The following is a 23,039-nucleotide window of genomic DNA, read 5'->3' as shown; positions in this document are numbered from 1 at the left end:
GCAGGCAGGTGGCCCTACTCCCTTGCAATGGTGGGGGGAGGACATGCCTTCCTGGAGGTACCTGTCAGTTCTCAGTTCTGGTTTTCAGAATCTAGGACAAAAATGGCTCCAGAAATCCCATGGGTGAAATGATAGGGTGGATATGAATGAGCCTTTAAGTTTTCTTCTTGGATCAAAGCAACTCTTTTGTCTTCTTAATTCTCTAAACCCCAGATTTACACTATGCAAGATATTCTTCCAGCTCCAGAGTGGGGGCTGTTCAACATGTAGAGGGCCAAGAGGAGGCCTCAGCTCCCTGACCACAAGGCAGTGTGATGTAGGCTGTGGCATGGCCACCAAAGAACAGAGGGGGACTCGTTTCCTCCCAATGGTGTAGGAAGGTCGCATCCCATGATGTTATTGTAACCTGGTGTGACTTACACACACACACACACACACACACACACACACACACACACACCTGAAACCTGAGTTTCATGGGACAATACTTACCCTTACTTGGGGCATCCTTGAATTTTTAAAAAATTCTTTTAGATTTTTAGTCTGTTCTATTTTACTTAAAAAAAATATTAACCCCAACCTATTAAATTGGGTTCATTCTGCCATCTCCAGTTTGAAACACCTGAGTAATGTTTAGGGATTGAAATATAGGGATTAGATGTTCATAACTAATCATGGAAAGGCCATCTGGTTCTGGTAAAAATCCAAAGCTACTATGGTCAGACATATATGATTTGTCCACTGCTCTAAAGCATTTTCCACACCAAGGAAAAGACCAGAAACAGTTCCACCCACAGAGGAGGGCATCACTGCCTAGGGAGGGGCCCTTGAAATGCTGCGTTATTTGTGCATCTGCAGGTTCTCTATGCTGGGCCCTGGGGTAGATGCTGTGGACACAGGGAAAACAACTCAATTGGCTCACAGTCTAATACAGAAGAAGACACGCAAACAAAAGGCCACAGTGTTGTGGGTCACTAGAACAACAGAGCAATTTAGAGCAGTCCCCCCTTACTGGTGAGGATAAATTCCAAAGACCCCCAGTGGATGCCTAAAATTGCAGATGGTACCTAGACTTACATAGACAATGTTTTTTCCATAGCTCTCTGGATACCTATGATAAAGTTTAATTTGTAGATCAGGCACATTAAAAAATTAACAACAATGACTAATAATAAAATAGAACAGTTATGGCAATACCCCATAATAAAAGTTATGTAAATGTGGCCTGTCTTTCTTTCTCAAAATATCTTATTGGATTGTACTTACGCTTTTTTTTCTTTTCTAATTAACTAAAGAACTTTCACCTTTTTTACTTAAAGGAAGCAGTTTATGGCAGTTGTTTGATATATCAAAATTGTCAGCATCACTAATCTTGCACCTTGGGGGCATTATTAAGTGAGATAAGGATTACTTGAACACAAGCACTGTGATATTGCTACCACAACAGTAGACCTGATAACTAAAAAGGCTACCAAGTAACTAACGGGCAGGTAAGCCATACAACATGGATACACTGAACAAAGGACTGATTCTCACATCCTGGATAGAATGGAGCAGAATGACACGAGATTTCATCCCTGTACTCAGAATGGCACACAATTTAAAACTTATCTGCTTTTTGTTCATGGATTTTTTTTTTAATTTAATATTCTGGGTTCTCAATTGAGGGCCAGGAGTAACTGAATCTAGGGGTAAGTGAAATCGTGGAACTGGAAAACATAGATAAGAGGGACCTATTGAGTAAGGTTTTCCAGGAGTGCAGAGGAAAGAGGAAGAGCCCCAGTCTTTTTTAGGGGAGAGATACGTGCAGGAGGCATGATAGGGAAGAACTGGTTTTGTGAAATAAGAATTTATTGGGCAGAGGAAAAGACAGAGAGAGCAAAGATTCCAACAACTCTCAACTATTTTTCCACCTGCTGGCTTTTTCCTTCTTTGAGATAAGATTTCTAGCCCTACCTGTCAAGTCCTTCTGGGAGAGGCGGCCCTTTAGGATGTTAGCAACCGCGCACACCTCCCTAGGACTGAATCTGAATTCTGTCCTGAAGACAAGGTCTGACAAGAAGAGAGGAAGGGAGAGACTATATCGTCATTAAAAGCTTAGCAGGAAAAGGGCAAGTTAAATGTCACCAGGAGGCACCAAACTCAAACGTTGCCTTCAGGTTTGGCCAGGGTCAAGTGTTTGAGGTCCCAGGGTTGGTACATGATATATAGTTCTATATACAGGTGTGTTATACCTGCTTGTTGAGTGAGTGCATGAAAAGTCAGAACTCAAAAGAAACTTTGGAATCATTTTTGGATTGTTTTGAACCCCCCACTTCCTAGATATGGCCTTGACTTTAACAGCTGGTAAGCCAAATTTCTGGTTGGGCCTGCTTCATCGAAAAAAAATGGCATATGATCTTTAGAAATTTCAGAAAAATAAGAATAGTAGAGATAGTAGAAAAGTAGAATAGTGGAAAAGAATAAAGGAAGTCATAGGGGAACTAAAAGTTACGTTCTGATAGATTTCTTTCTGGTATTTTTCAAGAATAAATATACATTTTTGAACTAGGATTATATCAGTTTTATTTTCCACATTTAAAATTTCCCTGTATTGGGAGTATGTCATTAGTTTTTTAATCTTTGTACACATAATGTTAATGCTAATATAGTATGCCAGCATATCACCATGCATACTTTAAAAAAAATTTTATTTTTATTTTTTTCTGGTACTGGAGATTGAACCCAGGGGTGCTTTACCTCTGAGCTGCATCCCCAGCCCTTTATTATTATTATTTTTTATTTTGAGACAGGGTCTCACTGAGTTGCTGAGACTGGTCTTGAACTTGCGATTCTCCTGCGTCAGTCACCAGAGTCACTGGGATTACCCGGCTACCATGCACACTTTAAATGTCACTTCCCTGTTTTTGGATCCTGACACAATTTTCAGGGTTTCAGAAATCTTTATATTTTTAGATTTTCATTATTGTTTTTGTGAACATTTCTTTGATTTCTAGCTAGCCTGATTTTGTAAGATCATTATTTGCCATTTTTGTATTTAATTCATTTTTCTATGCCTTTTCCCTGTTTTTCTATTGGGGCATCAATAATACTCAGAAAGGGAGTTTCTAATTGTTTTCAACGCTGTCTCCTGCAGCCTTAGCCAGGGTAGTAAGTTTATTCACACTACAGCAACCAACTCCTGGTAGCATTAAGAGACTCAGAGACTCAGGAGCCAGAAATGAGCAGTGAACGGGCTTCCTCCTTTTTGCTTTGTTTTCTGCTTCTTCTTTCTCCTTGAAACTGCTGTGCAAGCTGCTGCTCTTATCATGTCCTATAAACACCTCCAGAGAAAGTCCCCCAACATCACCAGTCTTCTCTCAGGTTGAAACGCTTGAGAGATGGTGCACTCCAACCTGGGCTTCTAAATCAGACAGGCCTGGGTTCCATGCCCAAGAAAGAAGCCTCAGCATTCAGATCATCTATAAAGTGGAGATAATCCTGTTGATGTGAGGGCTGAGTGACGTTGCATGGCAAGAGCACAGCTTCTGCCACACAGAAGGGACTTAAGAAATACTGGCTCATTTCAGTCAGGATTTGAAACACAACCCAGCCTAACTCCATCAAGTTGAGATGGGCACGAGTCGCTATTTTGCTTACACAGCAGCCAGCTAAGCCCCAGAGAGGAGGAATGCCCTGTACCTGATCACAGACTCTTGAAGATCCCCGTGTTCAGTATCCCTTCTGATCTCCAAGGCTTTGCTGAGCCTGGGTCAGATGCATGTGGCAACCTTGTCAACACTCTTTATTACATTAGCCCTTCTACACTTTCAGCCGTGGTTTCATCTTTCCTCCCTTTGAGATGTAATTCCACTTGACTGCTCACTTCTCTTCTAAGTCCTTCTAACTTACTCCTTCTCCCCGTGGAGACACGTGTGAAGATTTCTCCCTCCAGATTGTCAGCCTCCTGAGAGCAACCTCAACTCATAAGCAGTTCAATAGTAAGGGAAGCAAAACAGCATCAACCCCCCAAACCTAATCAAGTTCACAAGGAGGATCAAGGAAATGCCTGAGAAGCAGAAGTACAATGGAGTGAATGAACTGGTTATGTGAGATAGTCGGGAGTCCCAGCTGGCTGTGTTTAAGCAACATGGCGCCCACAGGCTGAGTTTCCAAGAGTTCCTGAAATGGGAACACCATCTGCCAATGACCTAAACCAGCAATGGGGAATTGTTTACTTCTTTTTCTCCTCCTACCTTCACATAGATCTTATCCTTGATTCCAAAGCCCATATCTTTTCTCTCCATCACTCTTCTGCTAGGAAAAAAGAAAGGAAAAAGAAAAAAAAAAAAAAGCTTTTCTGGCACGTTTCCCACTTATATAGAAAAAAAAATTTTATGACCATTTTATACTTTCTCTAGAAGGAAAGGAGAAAGGAGATCGGAGAGCTCAGTTTTAGACAATTTGGGTGCTTTCTGTTTTGAACTCACATATATTAAATTTAAAGTTGATGCTGTTAACTGAGTGTATGTATTTGGAGTGGATGTGGCAGGTGGGGAATAACTAAATAGACCAACTGGTAACGTTTATTGGACTGAGGCAAGTCCTGGGTTTTTTCCCTCAGTCAAGTTAGTGCTTTGGAACATGAAAATACATACTATGAATCCTGAATAGAAATATTCATTCATGGGGCTGGGGATATGGCTCAAGCGGTAGCGCGCTCACCTGGCATGCGTGCGGCCTGCACATACCAACAAAGATGTTGTATCCACCGATAACTAAAAAATAAATATTAAAAAATTCTCTCTCTCTCTCTCTACTCTCTCACTCTCTCTTTAAAAAAAAAAGAAATATTCATTCATTCATCAAATATTCATTGCCCTCAGCAGATACACAACAATCTTAGCATGATAAAATGAATGAAAGAGTGAACCTATTATAAACCAGCAACACTTTCTATATTGTGAATATTCAAAGCTTCTTTGTTTGGGGTGAGCAAGGTCCATTGGACTGACAGGCCTGGGGCTTGGCACAAAGAGAGCTACATAATCTTGATAGTCAGACAAAAGGTTGACCAGCTTCTCCATAGGCTGCAGTTAGAGTTTGAGGTCTGGAGCTACCCTTCAGTGTCCCCTCTGTGGGGACACCTATTCTTCCTGTTTAAGAAGGTCCCACTTTAGCTCACCATAGAGAAGCTATGGGGACTCTGCCGTCATCCATTCAGAATGTTCACAGATTCACTCTACTAAAGCCTCTTGGGTGTTAATGGCAGGAAACAAATTATCCATAGCAAGAATTACCATTAGGACTAATTTCCCCGTGCTGGGATGCAGGTTACTTTCTAATAATTTTTAGCACAGATGATTCATTAGGCCCTATAGGAAGGATGAAGCTGGTTCCATCATCCACAGCAGAATCCAGAATCAGAATCTCATGCAGTGTAGACCTTTGGGTTCTGCAGCTATTAGATGAGTCTCCTGATACCTCTGCTCTCAGGCTATGAGGGTCCCTAACAGCTAAGCTCCCTTCTTTGTGCAAATCTCAGTCCCTAACTGATCTGTATATTTGTGCAAACCAATCTTTAGCTGGGAGTGACTATGGCCTTTTCACAATTTGCAATGAGCCCAGCATCATTGACAGGACTCTCTAGAGTACTTGAACATGGTTGTCATTGTGTGTCCAACCTCAACTCAGGTAGCTGTGATTGGGAAAAGCAGACAAATGGACGTCAGAGGACCTGAATTATCTCCCATTTACTTGATATGCAGCAAGCCAAAAAGACTTACCTCCTCATTTTCCTGCATAAAATCAACCATACCATTTATGTCAATGAATTAACAAAATTCAATGAAAGCCAAGGAATAAGAATGTCATTTAAAACTATAAGAAGCTGTACAAGAGTTAGGTATTCCTATTTTTTTTTGTATGTCAATTGCTATTGAGGAAATTCATCTATGTAGAATGCCTGAGTACTTGAAACATAGCTGGTGTTTATCAAATATGGTTTTCCTTTATCTGTCATTGAACTTTCAAACATGTTCTTGGCCAATTTCAGAAGTTCTCAACTTTGCATACTGGGATCACCTAAAGAGTTTTTAAAAATACTGATTCCTGGACCTTATTCCCCCTAGACGCTGCTTTAACTGCACAAGGAGTGATGCCAGACACTATAATTTTAAAACTCCCTGGGTGATTCTAATGTATGGCCAAGTTTAAGGATCACTTGAGCCTCCGTACTGAAAATATAGTCCTCAGGCCAATCGTAGTGACATTGCCTGAGAACATGCTAAAAATGAAGAACCCCAGGTCTCATCCCAGAGTCAGCATTACATTTAAATGGGTTCCCTAGATGACGAGGTCCATTCCAATTTGCAAAGCACTATACAGATCTACAGGGTTGGAAAGACTTTTTTCAGATGACTGGATCATGTTGCACCTGTTGGACCTTTGGTCTTTTGACTCTCCTGAGTGATATTAAGACCTGTCATCATTCCTCTGATTTAAAGGAGGGCTGAGATAATAAATTAGGTCTGAGATTACAGGGATTCAGCTTTATTCTGGGACTCGGCCAGACCTCCCAGGGTTCTCCCACTGATTCTACAGTCACACAGTTAGAACTTTGTATGTTGAGCCTCCTTAAAAGGAAATGATCTGGGTACTTGAGAAATCTTTTGCTCTTTGAGAGCTTTCCTATTGAATTTCCTGGTTTTTCTAAGACCAAATCAGAAAGTGCCCTTCTAAGTCTCAGTGAGTCCAGGATTTACCTTAGAAAAGGGAAGACATACATCTATTGGATTGCTGAGTCCCATTATCCCTTTTCACGAAAGAGATGGAAACTGAAAATCTTGGAGGCATATGGATGTGGGATATGAAGATGTTTAATGGGAACCTACAGGAAGGTTTCTCAGAGCAAACTGGTGAGTGTTCTATAATGTGAAGCTAAGACCCGTGGAAGCCCAGATGGACATATTCATGTTTGCCTTTATTCATCAAATATTCATCTTACTTTGAAAGATGCGGATGGCATGTGCCCAATATCTAAGATGGTCCTCTTTTGTTGACGATAAGAAGTCACTTCCTTTAGGTCTATACTTAAATATCAGCTTATCAAAGAGGTTTTCTCCCTGACCACCTATATAAATTACACTCTCCAAGACTCGGTTTTCCTCCTCTATCCTGCTTTATCTGTCTCCATAGTACTTGGGTGACATATTGCACATTGTCTGACATGCCCCGTAGAATGTAAAAAATCCACAAAGGTAAGGACTTTGTTCTAATTGTTGTTGTACCCAAGCACCTAGATCAGGGTCTGACTCAGTGGGTATTGAATAGTATTTTTGATCCAATGTTGAAGGAACTGAAGGGGAAGAAGGAGAAGGGAGGGAGCACCTATCATTCACTTATCATAAACCAGGCCCAAGCTGGTACTTACGTATTTTACTTCTTTCTTATAACATATTACAGAGAAATGAACAAGAGAACTGAGTAAAAATTGCCCCAAATTGCAAATTTACAAAATAGCAGAACATGAATCAGGATTTTAACATATACCTCTTTGGTTCTAAATAGCATGTGCCTTCTGCTACAGCAAGGCACAAGCTGATAGGAATACCTTCATGTTCATAAGCAGTAACAACTTAGGAAAGGGCAAGTATCTTTATACTCTGGATTTTCACCCACACTTAGCAAGGTTCAATTGTACAACTGCATTAACTCTGTGTGGAGCCTAAATGACTAGCGAGATTAAATGGACAAATACTTAGCACTTGCTTGGAATTTAATAAATGTTGCCTAGATAAATGCTAGGAGAGAGAAGGAAAAGGCAAGGAATTATAAATACATCACCTAAACTGGAAATATATGTTTCCTGATCTTTTTTTAAGAGAGAGAGAGAGAGAGAGAGAGAGAGAATTTTTAAAAAAAATTTTTTAGTTTTTTCAGTGGACACAATATCTTTATTTTATTTTTATGTGTTGCTGAGAATCGAACCCAGTGCCCTGCGCATTCCAGGTGAGTGCACTATCACTTGAGCCACATCCCCAGCCCTCCTGATCTCTTTTTAAAATTGTTACATAAATTTTTTTAAAAGTATTGAGTACAATAATGAGGAGTTTGAATTTATCAGATCCAGGGACCTGTGTAAAACATTGCTTAAGCTTAATGAAATATGGGTGTGTTAGACATTATTTTGTTGCTATGACAAAATACCTGAGAAAATTAACTTAAAAGGAGGAAATGTTTATTTTGTATCATAGTCTCAAAGATTTCAGTCCATGGCTACTTGGACTTTAAGCCATCACTTTAAGCCTGTGGTGAGAAAGAACATCCTAGTCAAGAGTGCATGGTGGAGCAAAGCTGTTGGTCTCATGGTGATCAGAAAGCAAAAAGATAGAAGAAGGGGACAGGAGTACCAATGTCCCCTTCAAGGTCATGCCACAATGACCTTGACCACAATGACTAAATTCTTTCTACTAGGCTTCACTTCCTATGTTTCTACCACATCCTAATAGTATCACAGGCTTGCAACAAACCCTTTAACTCATGAAACTTTGGGAGACATTATAGAACCAAATCGTAACAGTGGGTAAAACAGATTTTTGTCAACTAGGGAATACACACACACACACACACACACACACACACACACAGATATATGCATATTCATTCACACACACATATACATATATAGACATAAATACACATGGGCAGAAACTTCTAGACTCTGTAGGGCTGACCTGTACTCTGAACCTATTTAGCACTGGCAAATGTCCCAGTGATTGCTTTTCCAAACCTCAAGGCAAAACAGAGTTGCTGGAGTCAAGTAGATCTACAGATGGAGAGATGTGGGAATACTGGGCAGAGAATAGCCACACACACAGGATTTGGATATTTTTTTCCAACTGCTCACTGCCCCCAAAGATGGCACTCTGGAAACTCACACCTGCTCCACTCTGAAAAATCAGATGAGGTCAGGCTTATTTTGGTTTGGCTTTGAGAACGAATCCTCATGTGGAGCCCATGCTGTCCCAGGAGAGACTCACTTTTAAACTGCAGTTCGTGGCAAAGTCCCAGAGCCGTGGAGCTATTAGAGGAGCATTTGCTGGACGCTGTGAAGTAATGCAACTAATGTTTGGAGTGAGATTGTGAACGAACAAGAAGTGCTGTTGTAAGTGCATGGATTGAGTTGACTGTAGTTAAGTTCTTCCTCCTAGGTATAGAATTAATAAGGAATACAGATTCTACAAAATAGAAGACACACTGTTGATGCATTAAGTGTTTAGACCACTGGAACATTCTCATTACTCCACCCTGGAAAACACCCATTACTACTCAAGACCAAAGAGGGTAACTGGTCATCATATTTCTGAGGTAGACCTCTGCCAGAGGGGAGATTTTTAGATGGGGACACAAGGTATCAAGAAAGTCATCATCATGGAGATATGGTAAGTTTTATTTTGTAATATAAAGCACTCCCATAAAAAAGTAAGGTAGAAATCAGTTTTAGAACCACAAGAGTTTTCTTGAAATCAGCTGCCCTCCTCTCTTGCTGTCTGTGCTGTATAGGCTAGTGAGGGGTGTAAAGGACTTAGTGCTTATCTAAAAATGACTTGTTCCACCTAGAAAGCCATCCCCCTGAAGTATTGAGCCTGTCTAAAGTAGCCTCTGAGACTTCCCTAGTTTATGAACTGGAAGCAGTAGGCCAGAATCACCCAGATAGCCGTTTCTGTTTGGACAGCCACATGGGAAGATGGCCAGTGTGCCATCTTGCAGTGCTGTGGGTAGAGAAGCCAGGGCCGCTTCTGTGTGCCCGAGGTGCCTGGTTCCAGGAGCTCCCTCCTGCTGCCGAGTACCCCAAGCCAGGCAGGCCTCTCCTCCCCATCTGCTGTGTGCTGGGTGGGCCAAGGGAGCCAACAGGTCGGCCCTTACATGCTCACCTGCCTCTGCCTCACACTGACCACACACACACACACACACACACACACACACACACACACACACACACACTCTGGCTCAGGATATCAAACCATTGGTGAGCCTGACCAAAACCACCCCCAATTTCTCTATGAAGGAAATGACAGCGTTCCCTGAATTCAGAAAAAAGTGATTACAACACATAAATCAACAACCACCGACAGCACCAAGCCGTGTAGGAAGCCCAGGCTTGAAGGTTCAGACCCTCCTTGGTTTGAGTCTTTGTGCTGGCTGTGAGGCTGCAGGCAGGTCACGTGTTTGTTGTTGTTTGGTTTGTTTTGCAAAATATAAACCACAATATGTTCCTTCCTCCTAGGACATCTGATGGTGATGAGAGGTGTTTGGCATGTGCAAAGTGATGTCACAGGCTTGGGGCTCCGTGGAGGGCTCATCTTGAGCTCATCATGGATGTGTGAGCCCCTGAATCCGACAGCTCTCTGTGCACCTTAGTTATCCATGATGTCTGCTGGCGTTAGCAGATGCTATCAAAAAATGAACACCAGCAGACATTTTGTAAAATTCAGCCAAGCAGTAACAGGCCCCTCGTCGGCTTTATTAACGTGCACAATGGGAGAGAAAAGCCAAGGTTTCCTTCATCTGGCCATTATTTTAACATTTAGGCCATCTCTCCATAAAGAATCCACCCCACCTCCCTTTTAACAAAGACACCAACTATGAAAGCCTAATCTAAAAAGGGATGAGTTCTCCCCGCCTCCAGAAAGTTACTAAATCCTGCGTGGGAGAGGGCATTTCCTGGGCATGTTGGGATTCAAGCTGCTGGACTGCATTTTTAAAAGCTTTTGAGCATAGACCTCTGCTGAGAAAAATTGGAAAAGGGCTTGGACTAGCCCCATGTCCGTCAAATCGATCTTTAAATTTTATTTATTTTATGTCTTTGCAGTACTGGGGATGGATCCCAGGGCCTTGCTCATGATAGGCAAATGCTCTATCACCGGGCTATACCCCCAGTCCTAAGATAAAATATTATCTTAGGTGTTTTGTGGTTTCATTTTTTGATAGTCTTGGGGATCAGATTAATTTTTTTTTTAAATCCCATGCAACAGTATTGTTAGTATAAAATTAAAAACCAAAACAAAACCCCTGGTCCCAGGGACAGTCTGTCCACTTGGACATCACAAAATGCTACACAATCAAAGGTTATGATTGCATGTTGAGACAGTAGAGCCGAGGTTCTTCGCCTATGTCCCCAGGGCCAGGTGCATCCAATACCTGGGACCTGGTCAGAAATGCATTCAACTTGGGTTTTGTCCAAGACCTGCTGGATCAGACCTCCAGGGTAGACCACCCTGGGTTGTTATCAGCCTTCCTTCCTGGAAATGCTGATGTGCGCTCACTTGTGTTTGAGAACCATAGGCTTAGCAAAATGGGATCGGCCCTGTAATGAATTTATAGGGAATAAACGTTCATTAAACACTGGCATACGTGTTACTCCTGCAAGCATTAGATTTCTTTCTTTCTTTCTTTCTTTCTTTCTTTCTTTCTTTCTTTCTTTCTTTCTTTCTTTCTTTCTTTCTTTCTTTCTTCTTTCTTTCTCTCTTTTTTCTTTCTCTCTCTCTCTCTTCCTCCCTCCCTCCCTCCCTCCCTTCCTTCCTTCCTTCCTTCCTTCCTTCCTTCCTTCCTTCCTTCCTTCCTTCCTTCCTTCCTTCCTTCCTTCCTTTCTTTTTAGAAAATTGAAGGCCAGAGAAGTTGTAACCTTTTCAGTCTCACAGCTGATACGCAGGAGAGGCAGGGTTTGGGTCAGGTGCCTTTGAGGACCTCACACAGAGTAGATGTCATGGTCAAAAGCCTGGGCTCTGGGGCTAGTGTCCAGGTTGAAATCCCAGGGTGGGTGAGGGCTCTGTGGGCCTGGGGCATGTCGATTAAGCTCTGTGCCTCTATTTCCTCATCTGCAAACCTCTACCACAGGAGAATTTTCTTCAAAAAGGTAATTCATGGAAGGTAGTTGGGGCAGTTGCTGGCACAGTGAACACCTATCAAATTCTCTTTTTATTGTGGCCGTTTTACTGCCTCTCAGTCTGGTGGGTGCAATAAGCACACAGCATAAGCACTCGGGTCTCTCCCTAGGTGTCGGTCAAGGTGATGGTTCCAAAAGTGCTAATAAAAACAATCCACATCCTCCCCCTCCCCCAAAAGCTCTTTGAGGGACCACTTATTCCATCCCTGAGAAACCTCTATAGTCTTGATTCTCATAAAATAGCTGCTGTCTTCCCTCAACCAGACTCCTTCTGGACCCATCACGTGCCAACTGCCCAGCTCGCTATACATAGCCCAGGTCCAATGTGAGGGCAGCCGCCAGTGACAGGAGATTACCGGAGATACACGTCAGCTCTCTGGTTTCAGAGGAGGGCACACAGCTGTTGAAAAGTTTGACATGTTGCCAGATGGTATCAGGGACAGTGGGTAAAAACAGCCATTTGGCTCTTGGCTTCCGTGGAAAGAGCAGGATGGCAGCCAGAGTATTTTTAATGACTGGCCTGAGGGACATTCACTTGGAGCAGAGATCTGTGATATTTCCCCCTCAGGCATCTCAGTTCTTGATTTTTTAATTTTTATTTTCAGATTCTTGCCTCTATAGAAAGTAATCCCTACCCACCTGCCTGGAGTAAGGGACGTCCTCCTCTTTCTTTGCAGCTCCATCCCTCTCTCACCTCCCCTCTTTTCAGGAGGGTAAAAATTAGTCTTTTCTACAAAGGCCGATCTTGGCAAGTGGTACACATGTCACTTTCTTCCTCCCTGGATTCGTTCTCCCTCTCCCTGGATTAGGGCTGATAAATTCCATGAAGGGACTGGACTTGGAAGACATGGGCATATTGGATGTGCTGTCCTCGGAGGCCCAGGGGACAGTTGGGCAGCACAGGGAGCCATGTGTGTTCCCCCCTCCCTTCCTGGGCAGACTTCTTGAACAAGTGACCCACACCTGCTCTAGCCTGTCCTTGCCACCCACTTGACTGCTTAGCTCCCTGTGCTTTGGCTTCGGTCCCAGCCCTTCTCTACAAGGTCACCCATGACTTACCAGTCCTGAAAGGAGAGACCTCATGGGGGGTCCCACGCCTCCTGGTCGGCCTGACATGTGACACGACTACTGGCTCCTTCGTGACGTTGGAGTCATGGGGGCACAGTGATCCCTGCCTCCTCCAGCTTCCCCAAAGCTCCTCTCTTGCTCCGGGGCAGGCTCTTCTTCGTGTGTCGGCCTTCAAGATGGCAGGCCCTCGATCCTGTGGCTTTCTCATGCACTTGCCTTCCAAAGATGTCGCCAGCCTCGTGCCTCCAGCTCTGACTTCCACAGATCTGTTTGGGGCCTCCCTCCCTTCCTAGCTGACACCCCCAGCTCTTGGCTGGACCTCTGTGACCACAAACTCACTGCATCCGAATCCACACTAAGAAACTGGCCCCTGGCTCTGTCACGCCCTCCTGCTGTCACTGTTTGTCCTTGACTCCATTCCCTGGCTGGAGGCCCTGACATCCTCTTGCCTTCTCCTCCCCTTGGTTCTAGATCCCTTTCTCTCTCCAAAGCCAAGGAGGAGCCATCAGGTCTGACCGACAGCGTCACCTGCTCCAGTTACTTCTCCTGGTGCCTCTGCCTTCGTCTGAGACCAGGGCCGTCTCCTGGTCAGATCCTCGCATCCTCCTCCCAACTGACCACCTTCCTTCCCTCTCCCCTTTCTCTCTGTCTGGTCTGTGCCCTCAGATTCACCTTCAAATGAGTTATATGGTTCTTTCAAGCAGACAACTCCCCAATCAGAATTCCCAGTCCTTAATATTCAGGGTCCTCATGCTTTTTCCAATATGTCTTAAACACAGGACTCCTTTCAGTTCCCCCAAATATATTCTGCTGAAGTTGAGTTGCTCCACCTGAGTCGATCAGCCTGATCTCCTACAGCCCCCTGCACAGTCCCATCTCCAAACCTTTGCTTATGTCCTTTCTTCTTCCTGGGAGGCCTGTGCTGCTCTCCTCTGCCCAGCCACCCATTCTTCTCTCAAGATCTTACTGGCCTCAGCCCTTCCATGAAACTTCCCCTTTCATTCATTCATTCATGACTATTTTTTTTAATGTGCTCCATTCCAATACTATCCTAAGTGCTAGAGAAAGCATGGAGAGAAAGACAGACACAGATATGCAGCTCACTAGGCTCCAACATAGACAGTTGATAGGCAATCATGGCAATGAACAAATGGGTACTTACAATCTGAGAAAGAGCTGCAGGGGGAAAAGGCCAGGGTGACACAGTTAGGGCTAAAAAGAGCACCCGATTGAAGATGGGAGTCAGGGAATGCCTTTTGGGGAACTGAGGCTTCTCTGTGGATTTCAAGGATGGCTGGAATTGAAGAAATGGCGGGGCCCCGGGTGGTAGTGCAGAAGTCTTCTAGATAAGAGTGAAGGGCGTATGTTAAAGCAGAGTGTGTTTTTGTGACTTAATATGAATTTTGGGCAGCTGAGCCTGTGACCAGACCTAGGGCTTGGGAGCAAAGCTGAATGAGGTGATCCCATGCAAAGACTAGAGTCAGGAAAGAGCTCCAGTTTTGAGGAGCTGCAGAAGAGTGTATTAAGTAAGATAGAGAGTGCCCCCTGCCCCCAACAAGGCTGGTGCAGTGGTCAGCCCAACCAGGCAGGACCTTTGGGGGGATTTTAGATGCACCCTGAGTGCATGGAAATCACATCCACAATACTTATCACAGCCCTCCAGACCCTGTGTGCTTTGACCTCCTTATCTCCGTATCCCTTATTTTCTGACCTCATGCCTTACCTTCATCCCTGGTTAAATCACAAGATCCTCACAACTGACATGTGTCTTACACCTTACACATTTTTGTTTTGTAAACTCCCTGGAACATAGTGGGTCCCCAATTGATGAGTGTGGTTCTCTTTCCATTCTGATAATTTGGACTTTGGTAGTTTTGAATTAGCACAAGATCCAGAACCTTATCCAGTTGCCATAATATTTAGAAGGAAATGTAGCATCCCTTGAGAACTTACTGCATTGTCAAGATTAGTGTCAAGAACTTCACCTGCATTATCTCCGTTTGTCTTCAAAACAGTCCTATGAAATAGATACTGCCATTGTCCTAAATTGACAGCGGAGTCACAGCAAAGGCTTCGGACCAAGTAAAGAATTCAGGTCTCTGATGCCAAGTTCTGTGTTATTAACCACTGGGACCCATGGGGCATTCATTTAAAGATGCCATTTACTTGGATCTCATCATTACAGAGGTGCAATAAATACTTACAGAATACAATATAAGGGAGTAAGGATATACTGTAAACATCTCCCCTTCTTCACTATTGTGATGCATGTTATTTATGCAGAACTTTTTATAAAAAGTTATTTTTGTACTTAAAAAAATTATGGATTGTTAAAGCAAATCTTCATGTTTTTGGAAGGACTGAACACGGTACCAATGCCCAGGTGTTTCACATTATCAACCAGTAGACAAGCCCATTCTCTAGGTTGGATCCATCAGGTTAAACTGAGAAGTAACCAACAGGCCAAAAAACAAAACCAGCAGACGAATAGTTGCAAATTAACCCAAGAAAACTGCAATCATGACTGGAGAGTATTCCAGGTTTCTGGGCATTTAGGAAACATTGACTGTACCTTTGCTTCTCCTCATACTCAAAGAGTAACTCTTAGTCATGGTTTCTGTTGAAAAATTGCTTCTTGCCCCTTTAGCTGACAAGCCCTTTGAACTTGTGAAGCACTCAGCTCAACTCATCCATTTATCCACAAGTGTGCTGAGTGTCTCCAGGAAACTGTGCAAGATATAAAAGAAGCACACAGCAGAGTCTCTCTCCTAGGGAGGAAAGAGTCACAATTCGGAAGAGACTTCCACCCAACTCTAACAATTACAAATTGGGTACCCAGGTGCTGTCCCTGTGATGGGATATTGAAATTCCAGAAAAGAGAATGAGGTGGAAGATGAGCCTAGAGTTGAGCTTTGCAGCCAAGGCCCTTCTTGGACCTGAATTCAGTGTGGCCAGGGCTGGCAGTCACCTGAGTGTGGTGAGACTGGATTGCAGGAGAGAAGAGAAGAGGTGAGCTGGAGACCTATGGCTGGAGCAGGGTGGAGACAAGGTCAAGCCCAGTGTGAGAGACAAACAGTCCAACAGGGGACCCTGGTCCTGAGGGATCCAGATGGCCCCAGGCTTCCACCATAGCCACTCTCTATACCCAGTCTCAAGGCACTTTGCAGTTGCTGCCAGCTCTGGCCACACTGAATTCAGGCCCAAGAAGGGTGCTGCAAGGGCTGATGGTAGTGATGAGCTCAAATGAACAGGCTTGGGGCCTAGTCAGGGTGGGAGATGAGAGTGACCAGAGGCACTGGATGGTATGTGCATCAGGGTGCTGAGGAAGAGGTGGGCAGGACTCGGCTGATGTGGCCTGCTGGCTATCTCTAATTGTCTGTTCTGTCTATCTATACAGCACAGGACAGTGTTTGGCTGGGCTTAGTTTGCCAGGAAATCAGGAAAGCAGAACTGAGTTAATCTGAGATAGCACCTCTTACTCAGATAGCCTCAGAAGTCACGTGAAGTATCAACACGGTAACTAGAAGACCATGTTCTGCATGCCTAAGAGAGACACATTTGTATTTACCTAAAAATAAACAAAATGTGGATGGCATGGACCTAGGGGAAGTCTGAGTTCAATTCCTTGTTGTATTCTTAGAGTTAATTTATTTTCCTTCTTGGATGTCATTCTTCCTATTAGTACCACTCTTCTCCTGCACCAAAAGTAGAGAGGCCAAAAGAGCCAACATGGACTCATACTGTGACATAAAAGAGCACTATGTCATATCACTTTTGGATGAACCAACAAGGGTTAAAAATGTTTTCCAAGTGTGGTTTGAAGATCTGATGCATCAGAATCATGGGGTGTGGTAGTGTGGTTGATATCAATGTGAATTCCTGAACCTCAGCCCAGCTCTGTTCTTTACTCTCTGGTGCTAAGGCCCAGGAACCCCTATTAACCAGTTCCCCAGCTGATTCCTAGGCACACTGAAGTTTAAGAACCACTGTCAGAGGCTCATGCTCTGGGAACAGGAAACCTACCATATCAGAAGGCCTTTAAGTCTCATCATTAGAGACTTTGAATGATAGACAAAGGAATATTTAAGTTGAGATTTCTTTAGTTGAGCACTAAGTAGGACAGAGTGACTTACATTGAAAATCAGCCATTAAAATAACTTTGATAGATTCAATGCAGCAGCCTAAAGAGCCCAGGAACTTTACAAAGAAGGCACCTGTTTAGGCACCGCAAGAGACTGACCTGAGCCCTTTCATACTAAGCTTCTAGGGTCCCAGCCAAAATCCAAGACAGAAGAGAAAACTACATGAGGGGCAGGGATGTCGTTTGTTGTCTGTCCCTCCATCCCCCCCTCCACCTTCAGAAGGGCGCTCTTCAGAGGGCTTCTCTGCACCCTGTCATGCATCCTTAACCTTAGAGAGAAAGGAACGGTTAGGAGCCAGAGATAAGGAAAAGGAGTGGGGATCAGGTGAGAAGGTGAGGGAAGGAAGCACAGAGAGGTAAGGAAAGACCTAAGGAAACTCAGGAGAGGAAACTCCAGGGAGGAGGTGCCAGGCTCAGTGAAAGAAGACACAGGAATGAAACGGGAAATGAAAGAGCAGTCATAGAGCGGAGGGGCATAGAGAGTGAGTTGTCACCCCAGGGTTAATACGCGGAGAAGACAAGAACGCCCAAAGCCCAACTTAAAAGTGGAAAAATGGATAGATCAAAATGCAGCAGAATTGAAGACTTTCTGTGAAAGATCCTGGTGAAGAAGATAAAAAGACAAGTGGGAGAAGATATTTATAAACCACATATCAGGAAAAAAAAAAGAGCGAATATTTAAGAACCCTAAAAGCAAGCCAAAAAAAAAAAACAACCCAATTCAAAAATGGGCAAAATACATGATCAGGTATTTCAGACAAGACAGCATACATAAGGTGAATAAGCATATTGGAAAAAAATGTTCAAAATCATAAGCTATTAGAAAAATGCAAATTAAAACCACAACGAAATATCACTACACACATATCAGAATGACTAATATAAAACAAATAGTGACACCACCAACTGCTACCAAGGATGTGGAGCTGAATCACTCACGCATTGCTCATGAGAATAGCACTCCAGAAAGCCATCTGAGAGTTCCAGTAAAAACTAGACGTGAAACCACCATGTAACGCAGGCTATCTACTCCTAGTCATGTATCCCAGAGAACTTAAAACTAATATTTAACTCAAAAACCTTTACACAAATATTTATATCAACTCTCTTCGATATAATAATAGTCAATAACTGGAAAAAATGCAGACTAGCTTCCGTGGGCGAATGGTTAAACACAATGTTCCCATACATCACGGATTTCTCCTCAACAACTTGTTGATACATGCAGCCATACGAACCTCTAGATAACTACGCTGAGCGAAAGAAGACAATCCCTTTAGGTATTACACGATTTCATTTACATAACATTCTTGAAAATGACAAAATCATAGAAGAGGAGAACAGATTAATTAGTGGTTTCCAGGGGCTAAACAGGAGATGGGGCAGGGGCCAGTGGATATGACTATGAAGGACAACAGAGAGGTCCTTATGGTGATGGAAATGTTCTATATCTTCACTGTAACCATGTTCATATCCAGGTTGTATGACTGTACCTCAGTTTCATAAGATCTTACTATAGGGGAAAACTGGACAAAATGAATGAGAGATTTCTTTGCATTATTTCTTACAATTGCATATTAATCAATGATTTTTTTTAAGCTTACCTTTAAAAAAGTAGTGTCAAGACCGGCGGGGGGTGGTGGAGGGTGAAGCTCAGTAGTACAGCACTTGCCTGTCATGCTATGTGCATGATCCTGGGTTCAATTCCCAACACCACCACACCAAAAAAAAAAAAAATAGTATTGGTATTTCATGATCTCTCTGGTAACTTCACCTCAATTCTACCCCCATTTTAGTTAGATGCCAAGAATTAGATCTTGGTCAGCTGAGTCTCCCACAATACTTATTTCTATGTTTCAGGAAGCTTAACTCGATGCCAGGCCTGCACTTGGTGTCGTCTTCTGTGCTGGTGTCTACCCAGAGCAGTTTCCAGCCATATGTCCATCTAGTTCATTGCTGAACCTCCTCATCTTTGGGGCTGATGATTCCCCTGCCTGGGGAAGGGCTCAGGGCCCCTTGACAGATATCCATGGGGGTACAGTTACTCTGTTTCCTTTCTAATTCTCCTCTCTTCCAATTCAAAATGTATCTACCTTGATGACACAAAAGGGGTATCTGACAGTGGTTACAGTCTCCGAAATCTTATATCATAGGTCTGTTCCTTTCATTTTCTGCCTTTGATTCTCAACATTTTGCGGACTCATCCTCCTTGGGGACAAGTATGGAGTCCCTTCGCTGCTCTGGAATAGGTCCGAATAGCAGAAGTCTGGAGGAAAACCCTCCTGTCAACATGTTGAAGTATTATCCTGGGGTATTTTCTACCGTCTCTCTTCCCTTAGCCCACTTATCCTCTTATTTGTCCCTTAGCTTGTGGCCCAGGTCCTGGAACATAAGGATATAGGCTTTGTGATGGTGGATGCCAAGAAAGAAGCCAAGCTTGCCAAGAAACTGGGTAAGTGTGATTTTTTGAGATATACGAGGAAGAGACAAAGGTGTATTCTATTAAAAAAAAAAAGTATAGTTGCATTTATCCTTACATGCTAACTTGGACTATTTTTAAATACCTGTAAAATGATCTTGCATACCTCATGTAAATCTATGCCTAAACTAAATCTCATCATATTAATCATTGAATGCATCTTTGTTATCAGTTTAACAGAAGGTTTCTGGTTTAGAAGCTGACTCTAAAGACTCCAGCCTTTATTTCTAGCTCCTAAAACAGCTGAAGGCTTCTCCTCCCTCTCTTGGAGAAAACTACAGCTCTCTTATTCCATCGCTACTATTTTCTTGCCTCTTGGCTAAAGCAGCCAGCAAAAGATGCTATTGATGGCTGTGACTCCAGGGCCCCAGGGGTTTCTAAATTTAAGGACAAGCCCCAGCTGGACATTATCACCAAGGATGAGGAGGAGGATTTAGGGGAGGTACGGTTAAGTGACTACAAGGTGGGAGCTATAATCTCTCGTGTCAATATGTCATGCTTAAGTGCAAGTGCCCTTTAAGATTCTCACTCTACAATCCCAGGGAGAGAGGATATAGGTAACTCCTCTAGTTTCCAAACAGCCACACACACATGTACTGCCCATTTGGCATTTTCTGCATGACCAGTGAAGAATGGCTATTAAAAAAAAATAGCAGAAGGTTATAAAACAGGACCTTTGAAGAAAGGTTAATTGGATTTGGAGTAGTAAGCACAGAAAGAAAAAAAATAGCTTAGTGGTGGTTCAGGTACATGAAAGTTCATTATCCTGGAGAATTACAAAAAACAAATTTTTTTTTTCTATTTTATTTTCTAGAAAAGACTTAAACTATGGGAAACTACTTAGGTCAGACACAAGGAAGAACTCATGCCTAGAAAATGATAATGACTTATGAAGAATGCCTAGGATATCTCTTTCCCTGGAAAAATATTAAGGAATAGTTTTTTTTTTCTCCTTGAGTATAGGAGCAAAATACATTGAACTGTTTTCCTAGAATCAAAGTCAATTTTATGAATTCTGCCTCTTCCCCTGGTAGCCGACTGAGTCCTAGTTGTCTCCTAGCCATTGTTTTAATGAGTATGTTGCATTTGGGAGAATTATTGGTAGATTTAGCTAGAAGAAACTGCTCGTATTCTAGCAATCTATAAATTCAGTTAGGACAAGATGGGCAAGAGTTAGTAAGTAAAAAAAACAAAAACAAAAAACAGCAAAAGTTGTGATAGGGCTTGGTCTGTCTAAGTAAACTGTTTTCTAGGCCCAGCGAGAAAGGGCTGGGGGGTAGTAAGAGGTAGAACACTTGCCTAGCATGCATAAGGCTCTGGTTTTAATCCCCAGCACTGTGATAACTATATAAATAATAAATACAAAATTTAAAAACAAGCTCGCCTTGGGGGAATTGCAGGAGGTTTCTTCTGATTGTTTGATCCTTGAGGTCCACAGGATGTGGTCACACTTTGTTAATGAGCCCTTTTATCCTCGACCACTCTTCCATTGGCCGTCTGGTCTTTGGTAACTGGTTCTGCTCAGGACAAAAAGTTTACTTAGACCTTTCAAGCCCCTTCATGTCTTTTGCTGTTCTATTCTTATGCACTCTTGCCCAGCTTGCTCTGTAGATTGCTAGAACACTAGCATTTTCTTCCAGCTAAATTTACTGGACATTCTTTCAAACACAATATCAGCAGGACGCTGGCTGATGTTCCCTGTAGTCCCTTTCAAGATCAGCTATTGCCAGTCTCAAGGATACCTAGCACATTGCTCCTTTTTATTTATGAACAACGCTCTCTGATATGCCAAGGGTTCCTCAGCAAACCAGTCTCCCTGCCCCTGGAGGTTTGGCAGAAGAGCTCATTTGGAGAAAGCATTCTCCAACTAATAGAGAATTTGGAAAAAAATTAATGTAAGGAATTAGGGATGCTCTGCAATTGGAATAAATACCAGCCTCACCTACTTACCGTCACTGAGGGGCTGGAAATGCAGTTTTTCAACAAGCATTTGTTGAAGTACACAACAGTACACCAAGGGCACTGGAGGGTAGCAAAGAAGACGTAGAGCCGTCTTTGCTTTAATCTATCAGTGGAGTAAGGAAGACGTGCCTTTCAGTTAGAATAGAAATGCAGGCTGTCCACATGCATTTATGGAGTACCGATCAATGTGTATAGCTCTGTGCAAATCGCTACGACACCAAGAAGACAATGACCCTATCCTCAGAGAACCTGTTAAAGTGAGTACCTGCAAATGGAGCTGAGGGAAGATCAATAATGGCATGAGCCCTGTGAGATCGCAGTGGTGTTCTCAGGAAAAAAAAAATGAGTCCTAAGCTAAGACTTGAAGGAGCTAATGAAGACAGGGTGGAGGGTGGCCCCGTGGAGGTCACCCCAGGCTTGGGGAGCAAGGAGAGCCTAAATGTCCAGAACCCTGCTTTGGGACTCTTCCTTTCCACAGCCTGTCATTTCAGCATGTGGGCAGGAAGCAAAGGGAACCATATGAGTGCCAGAGAGCAGGTCTCAAAGGAGAGGGTGTAGCCAAGGGAGGGTGGAAGACATAGGGTTGTCACAGGGGCAGAGGGACTTGAACACTAGGCTAAGGAGCGAGGTGGGTAGTGTGTTAAATTTTTCCGATAAGGAGAATGATGTGGGACCAGCAGTGGTTTTTGGTTTGGTTTTCGTTTTTAAAAAAGAGTGGTAGGATAGAGAATAGATTTTTTCTTTTAAGTTCAAATACAGATGCAATTGTTCGTTCTTGGCTATTTCAAACTATGCCCACTTTGAGAGCCCTTTAGATGAGTTGTTTTGAGAGGACCCGTCCTTGGGTTAAGGCTATTTCCACTAATCCCAATCCTGCTGCCACTCAGGGCCAATGTGGTGACTCTTCCTACATCAGAACGACCTTACTCTTGGACCTCTTTGTATCTTCCAGGTTTCAACGAGGAGGGAAGCCTGTACATTCTCAAGGGGGATCGCACAATTGAGTTTGATGGCGAGTTTGCAGCTGACGTCTTGGTGGAGTTTCTTTTGGATGTGAGCATTTATGCACAGTGGTCTTGCATGGAGGGAGGTAAAGGCACAAGGAAGAACAGAGGAGGTGGTGAGAAGACAGGTTTCTCAGGCTTCACAAAAAAAACTAAGGAACAATTCGATCCCCGTGCTAACTACTTTTCCTGGGATCTGGCTCCTAAATCACCCTAGAAATTGTATATGAGTGATCAAAGGGTCACAGATGGGGACCATGCAGTAGGAACACAAGGGTTTTCTTACCAGTAGACATTGACGTCCACTGATATTCTCTCAGCTGGGCTCCAGTGCTGCTGAGGAGGAGCTGGGGATTGTGGGAGAGAGTGGGAAACCTGTCACTGGAAGAGAGAGGAGGGACCAAAAGGCTGAGCTGTCCCAAGTTTCCTCAGAGCAGCATCAAGGAGAGGCAGGGAGCA

The 23,039-nt window shown here is 43.3% G+C and overlaps 1 protein-coding gene across 1 annotated transcript in view; it reads left to right on the top strand.

Annotated features, from left to right (window-relative positions):
• Casq2 (calsequestrin 2) overlaps positions 1 to 23,039 on the top strand; it is a 67,511-nt gene that overhangs the window by 2,599 nt on the left and 41,873 nt on the right. Inside the window, exons 2-3 of the mRNA XM_005334915.5 lie at positions 19,503 to 19,587; positions 22,529 to 22,629. Coding sequence (XP_005334972.1) covers positions 19,503 to 19,587; positions 22,529 to 22,629 — 186 coding nt within the window. The remainder of the gene's footprint in view (positions 1 to 19,502; positions 19,588 to 22,528; positions 22,630 to 23,039) is intronic.

The sequence above is a fragment of the Ictidomys tridecemlineatus genome, chromosome 11 (genome assembly GCF_052094955.1).
Source record: "Ictidomys tridecemlineatus isolate mIctTri1 chromosome 11, mIctTri1.hap1, whole genome shotgun sequence".
Classification (NCBI taxonomy): domain Eukaryota; kingdom Metazoa; phylum Chordata; class Mammalia; order Rodentia; family Sciuridae; genus Ictidomys; species Ictidomys tridecemlineatus.
The sequence above is the reverse complement of the archived record's forward strand: the minus strand, read 5'-3'. Positions and strand labels throughout refer to the sequence as shown.